The sequence below is a fragment of the Molothrus ater genome, chromosome 3 (genome assembly GCF_012460135.2).
Source record: "Molothrus ater isolate BHLD 08-10-18 breed brown headed cowbird chromosome 3, BPBGC_Mater_1.1, whole genome shotgun sequence".
NCBI classification, from domain to species: domain Eukaryota; kingdom Metazoa; phylum Chordata; class Aves; order Passeriformes; family Icteridae; genus Molothrus; species Molothrus ater.
The window spans coordinates 98265908-98281864 of NC_050480.2; the positions used below are offsets into that span (position 1 = coordinate 98265908).

The window sequence follows — 15957 nt, forward strand, 5'->3', positions numbered from 1 at the left end:
GAAACTTCCCCAGTGCACATTTTTCATCCCTTACAGACATTTTGTAATTGAATTTGAGAAACAAAAGTGGCATCTTAGATAAGAATGGTTATATTTAGGGTGTGCTTAGTTTTTTCCTGGTATATACTTCCTCTTCTCAAAAAAATCCACCAAATAATTGATTTTGGAAAAGGCCTGTTGTTCAACACTTGCCTCTGCAATACCGCCTAGCATAATACTGGAGTTTTTGATACTAAATTGTATTTACCAGTATATACTGGGTTGCTGTTTCAGACAGTGAAACAATGGTTTTTTGCCATCCTTTACTTTGATAGAGCCATACTATAAAGAGTATGACACTGACAGTTTTAGTATGACCACACTAAATAGAATCTTATTTGGTACCATCTTGTTGACTCATTTTTGTTCTTTATTCTTTGGCTTTCTTCTTTGTCATGATTTTATTTTATTTATTTTCTGTTGATACCCCATCTTTAGCAGTGTTCAGGATGAGTTTGGATGGGGCATTATGCAACTTGGTCTCATGGAAAGTGTCCCTGCCCGTGACAGTGGGTTGGCACTAGGTGATCTGTAAGGTCATTTCCAAAACAAACCACACCATGATTCTATGGATCTATCATCAAGCTGGCCACTAGACAAGTCCTGAGGCCCTTGCTCCTAGCTTGGTACCTGGCCAGTGGCTAGCACTGCCAGTGCCACGTGTACTGGGCCTCAGGGATGCAGCGGTGATAGTGGGAACATTACACCACAACTTGACTCTCTTCACTTAAGTAGTGAGTTGACCAGAGATTACTGAGGAGCCTTGAGGCAGGAGGGGAAATGTGTTAAATGCAGAATGATGGTTTTTAAAGCTGTTTACACAACTATCATAAAAAGATTATTTTTTTCCCCTTAGCACATTAGTAGCCAGGCAAGAAACAGAATAGCATTGGCTGTTTCCTCTGGTAACAATAGAGTAACACCTTTGCACCTAGTTTTCCTAGTGATTTCCAAAACCTCCAGTTACAGGACATATACATTTCATGTGAATGACAGTGATGCTACAGAGCCCGAGTGCCTCAGGGTGGGCTATTACTATCACAGAAATATACCTGTCTCACTAAATTGTTGTGATGTTTTCCCAGGAAAGACACAGAGAGGGCTACAGGATGAATTTATATGTTCTGTAAGTCTTCTAACAATCCACAGATTGCTGGTTGTATGCTCTATATTAGGTCTGTGTACCAGAAGGAAGTTAATGTTGGCCATTAACCACCTTGTACTGAACCTAATTACTCTAGTTTTGATTAAAGCACACAATGAATCCAAAAGCATTCAATCCTGATTTGAATGAATGAAAAGAAGCCAGAATTTCACTGGCATTTTTTCTAGTAGTAATCACCATCAGATTTAGAAGTTTATATTAAATATTTTATTTAAATTTTTGTCTTCAACTTTGATCTATTGCATCTCATTACCTTTTCTACACAAAATGAAAAAGCTCTTGCTACTCAAGTATTTTCTCTTTGTAAAGATACTTGCACACTGTAATCAAGTCACTTTTTGGTTTTGTTTCTTCTAAATGAAACAGATGGAGCTCTTTAAGCCTTTGCCAACAGCATGCTTTCTTCAGTCGTTGAATAAATTGTGTAGTTTTTCTTGCATCCTTCCCATTTATTTTTAAATATGGAACATTCTAATCAATGTTTTATACAGAGGTATTTTACACATCAATGTTCGCTTTTTGTTTTATTTAAATACGTCTGAGATTTTTTTTCTCGCAGCACTGCAATAGTGCTCATATGCTGAGGTCTTAGCAGTCCTTTTCAAATTGCTTTTGTTGTTTCCCCACATACAGCTCAGCAACAGCTCAGTAGCTATAATCTGCGTGTTTTTTTCTGTGCTTGTATCTGCAAGCTACAAGTGACCAGAAGTGACCTGCAGTACATTTAAAAATGTACTGTTTAGCTAAACAAAAGTTATCCCAAGATTCCATTTGGTGCATAGGCTTGGTCCCCTGTGGAAAGGAGATATAGAAAAAGAAGTGAGAGTGGAAATGAAGTATCTGTTTAAAAGTCAGTGTTGAAATAGTAGACTAAGGACTTTTCACATTTGCCTACAGAAAAGGAGATTCGTGGAAGTATAAAATGCCTCATTTGCTTCATTATGGTTTTTTCATGAGAAAGATTTGAGGGGTGAACTCAGATTGAATGTGCCAAAAGCTGTACTGCTTTCTTGGAAGAGTAGGCCTTAGTACCTGTCACTCTGTAATTTCAACCATGTGCATTTATGGTGTGCAGGAAGAATGTGGTTTTCTCTTCCTGCTAGTGTTAGCACTTTTATCCTACTTCTCTTGTCTGCTGAAAGCCTGGTCTTACCTCTCTTTTATACCACTAATGTGGAAACATGTTTTGATGGAAAAATAGAGTAGAGACACAGATTTGGATAGGAGCCCTAGGAGCCCTTCCAAAATCAGAGCACAGTTATCACACACCAAGTAACTTAAGATCTTTACCATAAGACAAAGCAAGTTTCCAGACAATCCAACTCATTACACAAACAAAAGTCTTTGGACATCCTTCAGTGTGATAATCAGAATTTATACCCTGTAAATTATATAATCACAACACTACAATAATATACTAACTATAAACTGTTTCATTCTTATCCCAGCAGAAAACATATAATATACTATGTTGCTTTCTTGCCTATGTATCTTGTTAAAGAAATCCAATAATTCCTTATTTTCTTGGTGGATCTTCCCAGTGTGATGTTTTACTAACCACTACAAGGATTTCCTTATTGTCTAATTTTTCACTGCAGTTTAAATGCATTACTTCTCACCCTGTCTACTATGAACACAGCAAACTGATGAATTTTGTGAGAATACTGTCTTATTTTATGATTGCCATCACATTTCTATTCAAATTTTCCTTATTTAGGCTTTATAGGCCCATTTATTTTGTTCATCCTACAAGGTCATGCTTTTGAGCTGGTTTTCATTCCTAACATGCTCATATGGACTCTCAAAATTTTCTTACATGCACCTCACTGCACAATGCAAAGCACTCCAAAAAAGCTTTACTCAAGTAAAACTTCTAACTGGATATCTTCTTTTTTATGTATGCCAGCAAAGTATTTATTTTAAAACAAAATTCTGGTGTTTTTTCCTATTTGTGATTTTCTGTATCATATCTTCTCTTCTGATTATATCAAACTCTCTCTTCAATTGATTGAAATTCATGAAGATTTCTAATCCTGTTCTTCAATGTACCTTTTTGTGTTGCCATCACTGAGCATACTTTGCTACCTGTCATCTAGGTTGTTGAAAAAAAAATAGTGGAATTGAATGGGCAGTGGATTTCTTTCAAAACCTCTGCAATTCATTTATCCAGTCTGGTAGCAAAACCACTGATAACTAATGCATGAATATGGCTTTCCATAAAGTTTTACTCATTTGATAATATGCTCTTATAGTTTCTGTGTAGACCCATTACTGGCATTTCACAAAAAATAGCAGTAGTGAACAAAAGGAGCATGACATTTGCTACTGGGTTTTGTTATCCACAAAATGTGTAAATTTAATGTAGAGGGAATAAATTTGCTTATATAAGGCCCATTTTTTAATGAATTGTTTTTTATTTATAGGTTCTTGCAAGTAAACACTTTAAAGCTTTTCCCAATATTTCTTCCAGGATCAGGAATTTCACAATGGATTTATAATTTCATGTCTTTGCCTTTTATTCTTTTTCTGAAGGCTGATTTTAGTGGGTCTTCAGGTACTTTACCTATTTTTCAAACGTTCACAAAGAAAACTATTGAGTTTTTGTCACTAGCACCCAAGGGTACAAGCTCATCAGACCAGCCTATCTGACTATTTAACTCCTCTGATAATTCTACAGCTTTTCTTCTCTATTCAACACTGAAGTTTTGCCCTTTAATCATAAGTATTAATTATGATACTGACCTGCTTTACAGCTGGTCTTTTTACTGATGATTGAGGCAGAAGAAGCATTGAACAATTTTGTGTGATTACCATTATCAGTAGCCGTCCTTCTTCACTGGATGGCAAACCAGCATCTCTCCTTCATCTTCGATATTAAGTACATATAGCACAATTTCTTGTTACCCTGACCATGCCATAATAGCTACATGCTTTTGCTGGTCCAATTTCATGTCTGCATATTTCTGTTGTACTTTTTAGTTTATCCATAGTAACTTGACATGCTTTTTTGTAAGTTGAGCTTTTTTCATGCTTTGAAAACCAGGAAGTGCCGTGTTGGTCCCCTAATATCCAATGTCTTTCTCCGACAAAAAGAAAGTTTGCCACAATGTCTTTCTCCGACAAAAAGAAAGTTTGCCATTGTGTACTTATAGCAAGCAGCAGCTCTCTTAATTACCTTTTTAAGGTAAAATGTTCACTCTTTAGCAGGTTTCAAATCAGAACTTCTCTACATTCCATGCAGTTCTTCTGAATTCCTTTTTATTATGTTGCTCACCCTCCTCTCTCTCCTTTTCCATAGATTTTGACTGCTCTCAGCCAAGAGAGCATTTCTTTCCTTATAGTCAGAGAGTACTTTTCCCTTTAACTTTGAATCAAGTAACTTGCAGTTACCTTTTTCACTATGGCATGAAAAATTACCAATACTACACTCAAATATCTTTGAATTTTTGAATGATGATCCCTTTCAAAATTATGGGTTTGCAATTAAATACTCTATGGGTCCAAGTCCTGTGTCGTTAAGGATTCTGCTAGTTCTTTTAGCTATTTAAAAACAACAACAAAACAAAACAGCAACAGAAAAGCCCACAAGCTATAAAAAATTTAAGGTTCCTTTAAACTGATTCTACTGGATTTTTGATCTGTATTTAATCATTAAGTACAGCATATTGTATGTGGCTGTGCAGTATTTTCCACAAAATGTCAAAGTCTTACCTGGTTTCTATAATTATCCTTGTCTATGACCTTCTGCTACCATCCCCTTAAACCTTTTTCTTAATGTTGTCTTGTTTTTTTTTTTCCTTCCTCTGTCTTCTCCTCACTTTCTCCACTTCCCATTTAGTTCGATTTTTGCATACGTTCTATTTGTACATGTTAGCTGAAAGTATGTCTTACAGTTAAGGAAGACAAAACTCCCTCTGCCATCCATGCATTTATTGTTGTAATGAATCTATAGTTGTCCAAGCTTTGTTTGTCCAAGAGGGACCCCAGAAACCCCACAGGATCCTTTAATTCAGCTCCTTTGACTGAGGCCCCTGGGATTCATGACCTGTCTGCTATATCTGATTTGAGTGATACAAGGAACCTTCCATAATTTCTACACAGAACAAAAACAAAAGTTCTGCTTGTTCACATCAGTGATAGTTACAGCTTTCCTTCTCTATAATTGGCTTAACTTCTGGTATTCATGTCAGCTCTTAGTCCAAATATTTGTCCCATCTATTTTTGATCAATTTTTGATCAGAAAGGCCTCAGTATTATTTATAATAGCCTAGGTAGGGATTGCCCTAAATTAATGTAGTGCACAACAGAGAAACAGGAGGCTGGATTTTATTTGGTATGTCCAATGACTTTACTGTTTTCATAAGCCACCATTCCATTGCCTTCTAAATTTTCCCCTCTACGTATCTTCTGCATATTCGCGTATATTTTTATTGTTTCAGATTTGAATGAATCTGAATTACAGCTCAATTAAATCTTTTTAAAAGCAGAATAATTAAGAAATACCAGAGTGAACTTGTGGGTTTTTGTTTGTATCTGAGAAATGTCTTCATTCTTCTGGAAATATGAATGCAACCTCAAGAAATATTTTTTTTTTGTAATGTTACTAAGGTTATTAAATCTTTAAAACAATTTTTTTCAAAGTAGCATATAGCTCTAGTAATTAAGGTATTGAGTTGTGTTGCTGGAATATACAAAGGACATTTTTGCAAATGCTGTTCATATTTATTACTTTAAAATATTTAATTTCTTGACTACCAGCTATATCTATGAATATCTCTAGTTTTAAAACTGTCAAGCAGAAATAGTGTTTCCAACCTGGAAAAGTTAAACTATGCAGTTGTCACTTGCACTGTGAAGCAGCTTTTCTACTTTCCCAGCATGATTTATAGTTTTAATGTTTAATTTTCTTTTCTGTCAGACAAAAACTGTTCCACGGATATTGATGAATGTTCCTCCAAGCCCTGTAAAAATGGAGGACATTGCCATGATTTGATTGGTGAATTTTACTGTAGCTGTTTGCCAGGTAAGTCACATTTAGTTGAGAAATGTTCTGTGGTATTTAAAAAAGAAAAGGAGTTTTTTTCATAAGCACACAACTAAGCAGTAATTTATTATGCTTGAAAAGAGAGAAGGATGAACTGGTATTCTTTAAGCATATGCTACAATTGTTATGCAGGTGGTGTCAGCAGAATTTGTTTACAGAATATAACTTGTATTCTGGAAGTCTTGCCTTCCAAACTTATGAATAGAGTGCCTTTAAAATCAACCAACTCTGCCAGTTGCATGATTTTGTTTCCATCTTGTCTACTAGTAAAAGTTATTTTTAAAATTTCTGATTGAAAATGTGGACAAGCTACACAGTAGTTGTCATAAGGGTTGCTGCGGTGGGTTGACCCTGGCTGGGAGCTGGGTGCAGTCAGTTAATCACACATCATTTTTGTTGCTCCATCTTCCTCAGAGGGAGGACTTCTCATGCTCTTCCCTTGCTCCAGTGTGGGCTGCCTCCCAAGGGAGAGAGTCCTCCAAGAACTTCTCTAATATGAGTTCCTTTCCATGGCCTGCAGTTCTTTACAAGCTACTCCAGCATGGTTCCCTTCCACTGAGTGCAGTCCTTCAGGACCTGCCTGCTCCAGTGTGGGTCCCCCACAGGGTCACAGCTCCTGCGAGAAAACCTCGTCCAGCATGGGCTTCTCTCTCCATGAGGCCACAGACACTGCCAGAAGCTTGTTCTAGCTCAGGCTTACCACTGGAAGGATCCCAGCTTGCTTTGGACATCCACCTGTTTTGTCATGAGGTTGTCTGTGAGCTGCAGGTGGATCTCTGATCCACCATGGACCTCCATGGGCTGCAGGTGCACAGCTGCCTCACCACAGGCTGCAGGGGAATCTTGCTCTGGTGCCTGCAGCACCTCCACCCTCCCTGGTACTGATTTTGGCATCTGCAGAGCTGTTTCTCTTGCTACCCTCACACTTTTTTCTATCTGGAGTTGCCCAGTTTGTTTTTTTCCCCCTCATGTTGACTGCTATCCCAGAGGCATTACCACTGTCACTGATGGGCTCAGCCTTGGCCAGCAGTGGATCATCCAAGAGCTGGCTGGCATTGACCCCATCAGACCAGGGGGAAGTTTCTGGCAGCTTCTCAGAGAAGCCACCCCTGTACCTGCCCCCACTATAACATTGCTGTGCAAACCCAGTTCAGTTTCTTGCAGTGATGAGAGGCACCAGCAATATCTGAATTTGTCAAAAAAGAGTAGATCAACTTTTCTATCTTTATGTGACATACACATACATAATTTTACTCACAGAATCACAGAATCAGGGTGGAAAACCCCTCTGAGACCATAGAGTCCAACAAATAAACAGTATCTTACTGAGATGTGAACATATATGCTTCAGTGTGGCTTTTCATCATGGATTGGTGCTATGGGCAAGAATTTACACATTGAAATGTAGCCTCTTTTAATATAACAGCTAATTTAATATGTGACGCTTGCATAACATGACTAATTTTTTTATCCCCTGCTGTCTTTTTTGTGGGCTGACTGGTTGTCAGCCAATTGGAAAGTAGTGAGCAAAACATGAAGCAAAAGCACCGTTTCACTTGAAGTTTTTTAATACTCTTAAGTCAGTTACATTGCATTAAACCTTATTCTACAATGTCAAGTTAATGATGTAACAATAAAGTGATCAAGCTTGTATTTAGACTGAAATATTTACTTAAAGTGGATAGGCAAAATAAGTGGTTTAACATTTTTATGTCCCTATAAGAGGACATATAGGTTTTTTAAATGTATACAAGCTATTTCAAGCCTTATGTACAAATACCTTGAAAGTTATTGATGTGTAGAATACAGGAACTCACAACCAGCACTGCCACTAAGTAATAGTATAAGGGCATGAATAGAATTTGAATGTATGTATAAATATTTGTGGATATTATTATAGATAGAAGTATGTGTATCTGTGTTTTATACATGTGCATACATATACATACTCATACTATCTTACAATAGACTTTTAAGATGCAGAAAATTAAAGGTTTATTGTTACTGCTATCATTATTATTATTATTATTATTATTATTTATTTTGGTTAATTTTTTAACGCTGAATTCTTATATGGTGATGTAATAAGATAAATTTACTTTTTCAGTTGCAAAGACTGTGACTATATTTCATCATTCCTTCCACTGTGGATAAACCAAATGTCATATCTCATTTTGTCAGTGTAGCTTGCTCTGTGAAAACACAAACACAACAATAAGTATGAAACATCTTCCTGTTATACTTAAAAAGTGAGATCATATGCATGAAATGAATACTGAAATGCTGTAAGAAGTACACATACGAAATATCAGACTAAAAATTTTCTATTACTATTTTGAACACTTGTTAGATACAGTCTTTGTGAAGAATTTACCCATCTGCAAAATGCAGGATGAAAAGCAATGGTTTAGACAGTATTTAGGACAGCAGAAAAGCAATATAGCACCTGAAGGACAGCACAAAGGAATTTCAGCTAATAAATTGGCTTTATCAGGAACTCAATTTAAATGGCTCTCTGCAAATGCATGCAGCATGGGGAATATACAGGAGGAGTTGAGATGGATGCATGCCTGCATGGCTATGATACTATTGGCATCACAGGGACACAACAGAATGACTCCTATGACTGAAGTGTTGCAATGGAAGGATAAAGGCTTTTTAGGAAGGGCAGACAAGGCAGATGAGGTGGCAGTGTTTGTACTCTATGCCAATGTCCAGCTGGAATGCATGGAGCTTTGCCTGGTGATGGATGAGGAGTCAACTAAGAGCTTATGAGTCAGGATTAAAGAAAAGACAGGGACAAGTGACATTTCACTGAGAGTCTGGTATAGGCTCTTCCACCAGGGACTCCAAGTGATTGAGGGCCCTCTGTAGAGAGAAGGGAGGAGCCCCACATTCACAGACCCTAGTCCTCATAGAGGACTTCAACCATTCTGGTTTTGTGTAGCCAGAATTTGGGAGCTGAGGAGCTACAGAGACAACAGATGAAAGACCTTAATCAGGATTACTTACTACTTAGTATAAAACTAATGAACTACTAGTAGATTACAGCATAATATAAAACAGTGCACTATATCAAGGGACTAACATTAAAGCTAGAGAAAGAAATACAATTACAAGTCGAATGTGACTTACTGAAATTACAATAATGTGCACAGTTTCCTTCACTTCATCCCTGGGGAGTAATGGTGAAGCATCCCTACTCGTGGGAGAAACTGCCACATAGTTCCAGGAAAATGTACAGGTTTCTGCTTTGTGAAAGTCTGGAGTTTCTTTTATAGTCATAAAAGGGGGTATCAAAAGGTCAGTCAAAAATCTGATTTATTGTCCCAGATCTCACTTAAATATTAAGATATTCATTGGCAGCTGGGAGATGCCAGACCAGTGTTAACCCCATGGCACCAAAATAACTCACTACAAGGCAGCTTGTCCTACTGAGTTACCTGACTGGTTAACAACCTGATAAACGCTTGTGGAGAGTGAGAAGCCCTGCTACAGACTTGTGGAACTGCATCTGAATTACTGTACCTAAGTTTTGCATTCTCTGCTAAAAGAAGGACATTTCCTTACTGAGGCAAGTCTAGCAAGGGCCCGTGAAAATGGAGAACATGATATACAGAGAGGCGCTGAAGTAATCGGACCTGCTCACCCTGAAGAAAAGGCTGAGAGAATTTATTGGAGTTTACTACTACCTCCTGGAAGGATACAGGGAGGACAGAACAAAGTTTTTCTTACAGCTCAAAATTGTCTCAGGACAAGAGTTAATGGACACAAGTCAGAATGCAGGAAAATTCAACATTAAGGCAAAAAAAAACCCAAAACCAACAGCACTATGGAAGTAGTTAACGTCCATATGGAATATACTTTCTGAAAAGCTTGTGATATCCCCATCTATGGAATCACATTTGAAAACTGACAGGACAGTTCCCTTAGCTACCTGATCAAGCTGGGATTAATATGAATGAGTATTAGACTAGATGGCCTCAAGACATCATTTCCAACTCAAATTTTCCTATGATTCTATTACTAAATAAGGGATCTTAGCCCAGTTTTACTTTATAAATATAATACTTTAAGGTGAATTTGAATTGAACTACCAGTACCTACACAAAGTCTTTAAGGCTGTAAGCATTTTGACCAGATCTAAAAAAGTTCTGCATATTCTTAATTATAAAGTTACATTTTATCAAGTTTGTGGCTGAAAAGAATAAAACTGTTTGTTTATGTGAAATGTTTTTCAAAAACCTGATTTTTTATGAGCATTCAAGAATTTATAAACTATCACTTTTTTCATGAATATTAATTTTTTATTCCACTAGAAAATAGATACCTATGTATATTGAATTTAGAAAAGGGGGGAAACAGAGTTAAAAACAAGGTCTATTTTATGACATTTTATGACAACAGTAGTCTGTCATCTGGAAACCATGCCTTGAAATGGTCAAGTAGAGAAACACAGTTTGAGAAAGAAGTGAGTAACCTCTTTCTAAAATTTATAAGGTGTTTACGGGCAATATTTTTGTGATATTTAAAGAAATTTTAATTTACAAGATACTGGATTTTTTACAATATATTCAAAAAGGCATCAAAAGTGTTCAGTGGAATATAGCAAGTTCCTTATGGAAAAGTGAAGTCCTTTTAAGTTTATAGACGACAAGCATGAGGGAATCTTAGAAACATAAAAAAACTTTTAATAGTTGGGATTGCATTTCTCTATTTGTTACCACAGAATGGGATGTAACTAGAGGATTTATTTGAAGTTTTGATAAAGGATTAGACAAGTTCACAACCAAAATATCTGTAAGTCAATACTAAAGAATCCTTTGACTTTTAAAACACTGCAATGTTTGAAGGTTTCAGAAGGAACAGACAACTAGAATTTGCTAAACTAATAATCTCTCCCTAAACAGTCTCCCTTTTTCTGCTCTCAGACAGTTGTAGGCTGGATGCACAATTTTTCTCTTTTAGAAAACATTACATCCACTACACAATTTCTTTCCCATCCCTATTTTTGCCTCAGTGATGTATATCCCTGCTATACATAACTTAATACATTTATTTTTTTAATGGGATTACTGGATGATTAGCATGATTGCTAAAGGAGACTGATTTTGAAGCAGAAAATCCTATCAGTTGATGGATTCGAACTAAAATCAATTTTTGTTCAACTTAATACACTGAATCAAAGGAGCAGTACTTCTGATTAAGAGTAAACATGCACACAGAGAAATTGTAAATCAAATTCTTCCTTTTTGGAAGGTATTGCTGTTATTAAAGTTTAGTGTACCATGAAATAAGACTGTACTTTCTTTCAAACCTTTCTGGCAACCCTTGTTATGAAGTAGACGCTTATACATGAAAGTTTTTATGCCAGGAAGAGACCTTAGAAAAACTATTGCATGCTGTGACTCAAAAAATAAAGTGAATCATCAAGATTACAAATGAAAAAAGTTTACAAAATCATTCAATTCTTCACATTGCTGCTGCACAATGATCCTTAACATAGAATTTATAATGATATTTTTAGCTTTGATTTCAAAGTTGCTTGATCAGAAAGTGCAGCATTTTTCACATGAAGCTGTTGCTCTGCTTGCCAAAAAGACTGCCTGATGCATAGCTTAAAATTCCAATTCTCTATTTCTTGCTCCAAGTCACAATTCACTTATGCAATTTTAAATCATGTTTTTCTTCTACCTAACATCCTAATTTGTACTGGGATAGAATTCTTTCTGAACAAGTCCACCTAATCACCTGTAGAAAGGTTGTTCAGCAGACTGACACAGAAGATACTTTGAGCATTCATATAGCAAATAGTACAGAATTGCTTGTAGCAGTAGTTAGTGGGCTCAATATTATAGGGAAACCGAGGTCAATATATTTGTATTATGTTGTCTCTTTTGCAAAATCTTAATACTGAGACTTCTGTAGGCAGTCACATCCATGACATTTGTGTTGGCTCTTAATCCAGGATGAAGGCTGAGGCCATCTAAAGTCAGAGGTGTTGGAGGAGCAGAGGTTATGCAGATGGGTCTCCAGGACCTGACATTGTTACTGCCCCTTGCAAAAGCAGTGTCTGGAAACAGTGAGCGACAGGGAACATTATTAGGGGTCCTTCACAAGAGTTTTTACTTACATTTGTAGCTCATCCATAAACTAGTAGTTTTTTCTCTTATAGTTGTGAAATGTTAAATATATTTTAATACCCCAGTGATTCTTCTGTGGTTTTAAGACTCTTAGTGTATTAAGATATTTCTCTAATAAAGATAATCTCAAGCATATCTAGTCATTTTTTACCACTGAAGGTAGGATTGTTTACTTAATTTTTTCGTGGAGCCCTTTACAATATTAGTTAAAATTCAAGTGTTTTTTTACATTACGTGTAGCAATTTATTCATAAATTACCTAGCTGAAAAAGGCAGCAATTCTAAAGTTGACACAAGTTGGGAGCTTCCTTTTATAAAGAAAAAGAATTCCAAAGTATTTTACAGTATTTTCAACATTAGGAAGAAGAAAAAAACCATTGAAGGCCATTCTTTGCTTTTTCACTCTGGAAAAAAGCCCCTGATCTTCTTATTATCCGAAGAGAAAGACTGGATAATACACAAGAAAATAAATGTTTAATGGGTATTTCCCCAAAATAAGAATTGATTGGATCAATGTACAGGGTCTGGTTGAGATAGAAATAATCCTCTTCATAGAAGTTACAGTTCTGTGGTTTAGATTTGTGACCAAAGCCATGTTGCTAACTCAGGAAAGTTTTGGCTGTTGTTGAGCAGCACTTGCACAGCATCATGGCCATCTCTGTTTCTCATTTTCCCCTGACAGTGAGTAGGCTGGAGTGGAAAAACACCTTGGAGTGTACAGAGCTGGGACAGCTGCCCCCAAAGGACCAAGGAGATATTCTATTCCATATGCAATTATATAGTCAGCCATAAAATCCTGGAAAGAGTTTTCTAAAGTAGCTGTTGCTAGAGACCATATGGCCATTGGCAGGAGGTGAAGAGTGCCTTTGCATTACTTGGTGTATTTTTTTTTTTTTTGTAATCCACTAATTTGTCCTTATCATGACTCAGCAGTTTTCTATCATCTTCCTTTCCAATTCTCTATGTATATCAAATTTCAAGAGATACATACCATTTTCTACTTTCATGATTTTCTCTAGAAAAGCAAGGGAACAGTGCAGAAAAGTTTTAAGTTTCCTCATTTGTAATTATCATACTTTTGGATTAACTTGCCATGCATGTTTGAAGTTGTAATACTAACTTTAATATACATGCAGACAAAAGTCTTTGAGATTTATGTAAATAAAAATGCTGCTGGAAAAGTGTATAATAGCTCATTCCTCTAGTGGACATGTAATTGCTCAGACATTGTGTATTCAAGCTGTGCACCATGATGTAATACTGACTGTGCATTCTGTAATGCACTGGCATCTATACCTTCTGTTTGTTCAAAATGCTCCCAGAAGCACAGTAAGATTTAAAATTTTAAACCTAATCTTTATTATCTGTTAGAAATTGGACGTAAATGTATTAGGAGAAAATAAAGCTCTGCAATTTCTACTTCAGTGAGATTTCATTATATTATTCTTATAGAAATAAGCATTTAGTGAGTTTTTGCACTGAAAGACTCAAATATATAAAAGATTGGTAAATTAAGAAGATGTAAAACAAGATACAATGATTTTTTAAAAAATCTTGAAATAGATACACATTTTAATTACAGTTTTTAAATTAAAATAATTAAATGAAGAAGGAAGAAGAAAATTCACACAATGACACTGAAAATCATTCATTATATATCAACACATACTATGTATATACACTTGTCCCTAAGTGCAGGAGAACGAAAAGGTGGAATCCAAAAGTATCCTCCAAAAATAGGAAGGAAGAAAGGACAAATGAGAAGAGCAACAAACTTTGAAAATCTCATTAAAAAGTCTCTTATAAGACTTTGCTGTTAAGGCAGCCTGTGATGAAGAAAGAGAAAGCAATCATGGTGAAGGGACTAAATGGAAAATTTCTAGATATTGTAAAAAGATACTTTATTATGTGCAATAGCTTCATAAAGAAAGATTCTTTTTTTATAATTCCAATTTTCTACCTGTTTTCCAATTTTTCAGTATAGTGCTTCATGTCAGTGGTAAAAGAAATTTTCCTGCAATAGAACAAGAAAAAATTGTCAACTTCCTCTCCTTTTTAAAAAAATGTGCTGTCATTTATGAGGCTAAAAATACAGGGAAGAAAACTGATTAATAGCTCATTTGTAATGCCAATTCAATCCACCAACCCTAGCAGATGACTTAAAAATTTGACATTTTTCTAATAAAAACAACACTGTTTATTTCAAAGTGTCTAATAAGACATTGAGTTACTGCTACCAAAAGTAGACACAAAAGAGTGATGTCTTAAGGAACACTGTAATAACCCATTACAAATCCCCCAGGTCAGGAAATATCTCTGTGACAGCCTTTAGCTTGAGTCTATTCATTTCTAAAAGTACTGTAATGGCAGTAACAGGATGGAAAGGAATGATTATGATACTAACCAGTTATTTTAAAGACTTGTTAAAACCATCATAGCTGTATTTCAAAATTCACCAGTGTTACATTCTTTATAAAGGATTTAATTTGCCAATTGTGACTAATTTTAATTTTCTGCTTCTTATTTTTCATATCTCTATATTTTTCTTTTTTTCTGATGCATTATTGGAATGTGTTCCCATGGTTAAGTGCCTCTTGGTTATAGAATGAGCCCATTCACTTCACTTTTAATAAGAAATTAATAGGATTTACAATGATGTAATCTCTGGCTCTTCTCTACCTTTTTCCATTTCTGACATGAGAAATGTAAATAATATTTGTTTTCAGACATCACATTCCAGAAAACTGCTGAAAGTTTGGTCAATAGGCTTAAAATCATACATTTTGTGGAGAACTTAATGTGATAATCAAACTATTGTCTTTTTCTGATGCTAGTATGCTACGCCTACTAAACATAATTTTTTCTATGTTTAATTTATATGTTTAAAATTTGTTTATTCCAAAACTTCTTTTTCTGAAAAGTAGATAATTAATAGGTTATTTGTCCACCACATGTCTAAATACATTCAAATTTCTAATAAAGGTTTTCAAATTATGCTCTGCTATGTTGTTTGGCCACCTCTGATTAAAAAAAAAAAAAATTCCAAAAGTGTATTTTTATAGCCAAAACTGAAACACTCTTTATTCTACTGCCATTTCTAAAGAAATATTAACAGTCTTTATTTTGGATATGCTTTATTCTTTTTCTTTGAAATTTCCACTCCTTTAATTTTTTATCTACGTTTTTGTTCTGTCTTCATGCTTTTCTACCCTTCTTTAAAATAACTTCCTTCTTTGACAACTCACTTTCCAAGTAATCTTCTGGTCCTACAGTGTACTGAAAAATAATTAGTATTTGTTCGGTTTTCATAATCTATGTCTCTACTTGCATAATAAGGAGTAAAAATATTATATAGACAATTCTCAATAAGTAAGAGAATTGTCTTACCAGACCTTCAGCAAAGTCCACTGCTGTTGCTTTATGTGGTTTAATCACGTTTTTTTTCCTTTACCTACCTGTTACTAAAATCAATCCCTTTTTTATCCCCCCAGGTTTCTAGTACCATATGGTGTTCTAATCAGATGAGAAATGAAGGATCATATTTGGATTTCATATTATCTTTAAAA

General features: G+C 35.5%; 1 protein-coding gene across 1 annotated transcript in view; it reads left to right on the forward strand.

The window, feature by feature from the left end:
- The window catches only part of EYS (eyes shut homolog), a 797164-nt gene that overhangs the window by 197481 nt on the left and 583726 nt on the right, over window positions 1-15957 (forward strand). The window contains exon 14 of the mRNA XM_054514337.1: window positions 6123-6227. Within this exon, the coding sequence (XP_054370312.1) occupies window positions 6123-6227 (105 nt within the window). The remainder of the gene's footprint in view (window positions 1-6122; window positions 6228-15957) is intronic.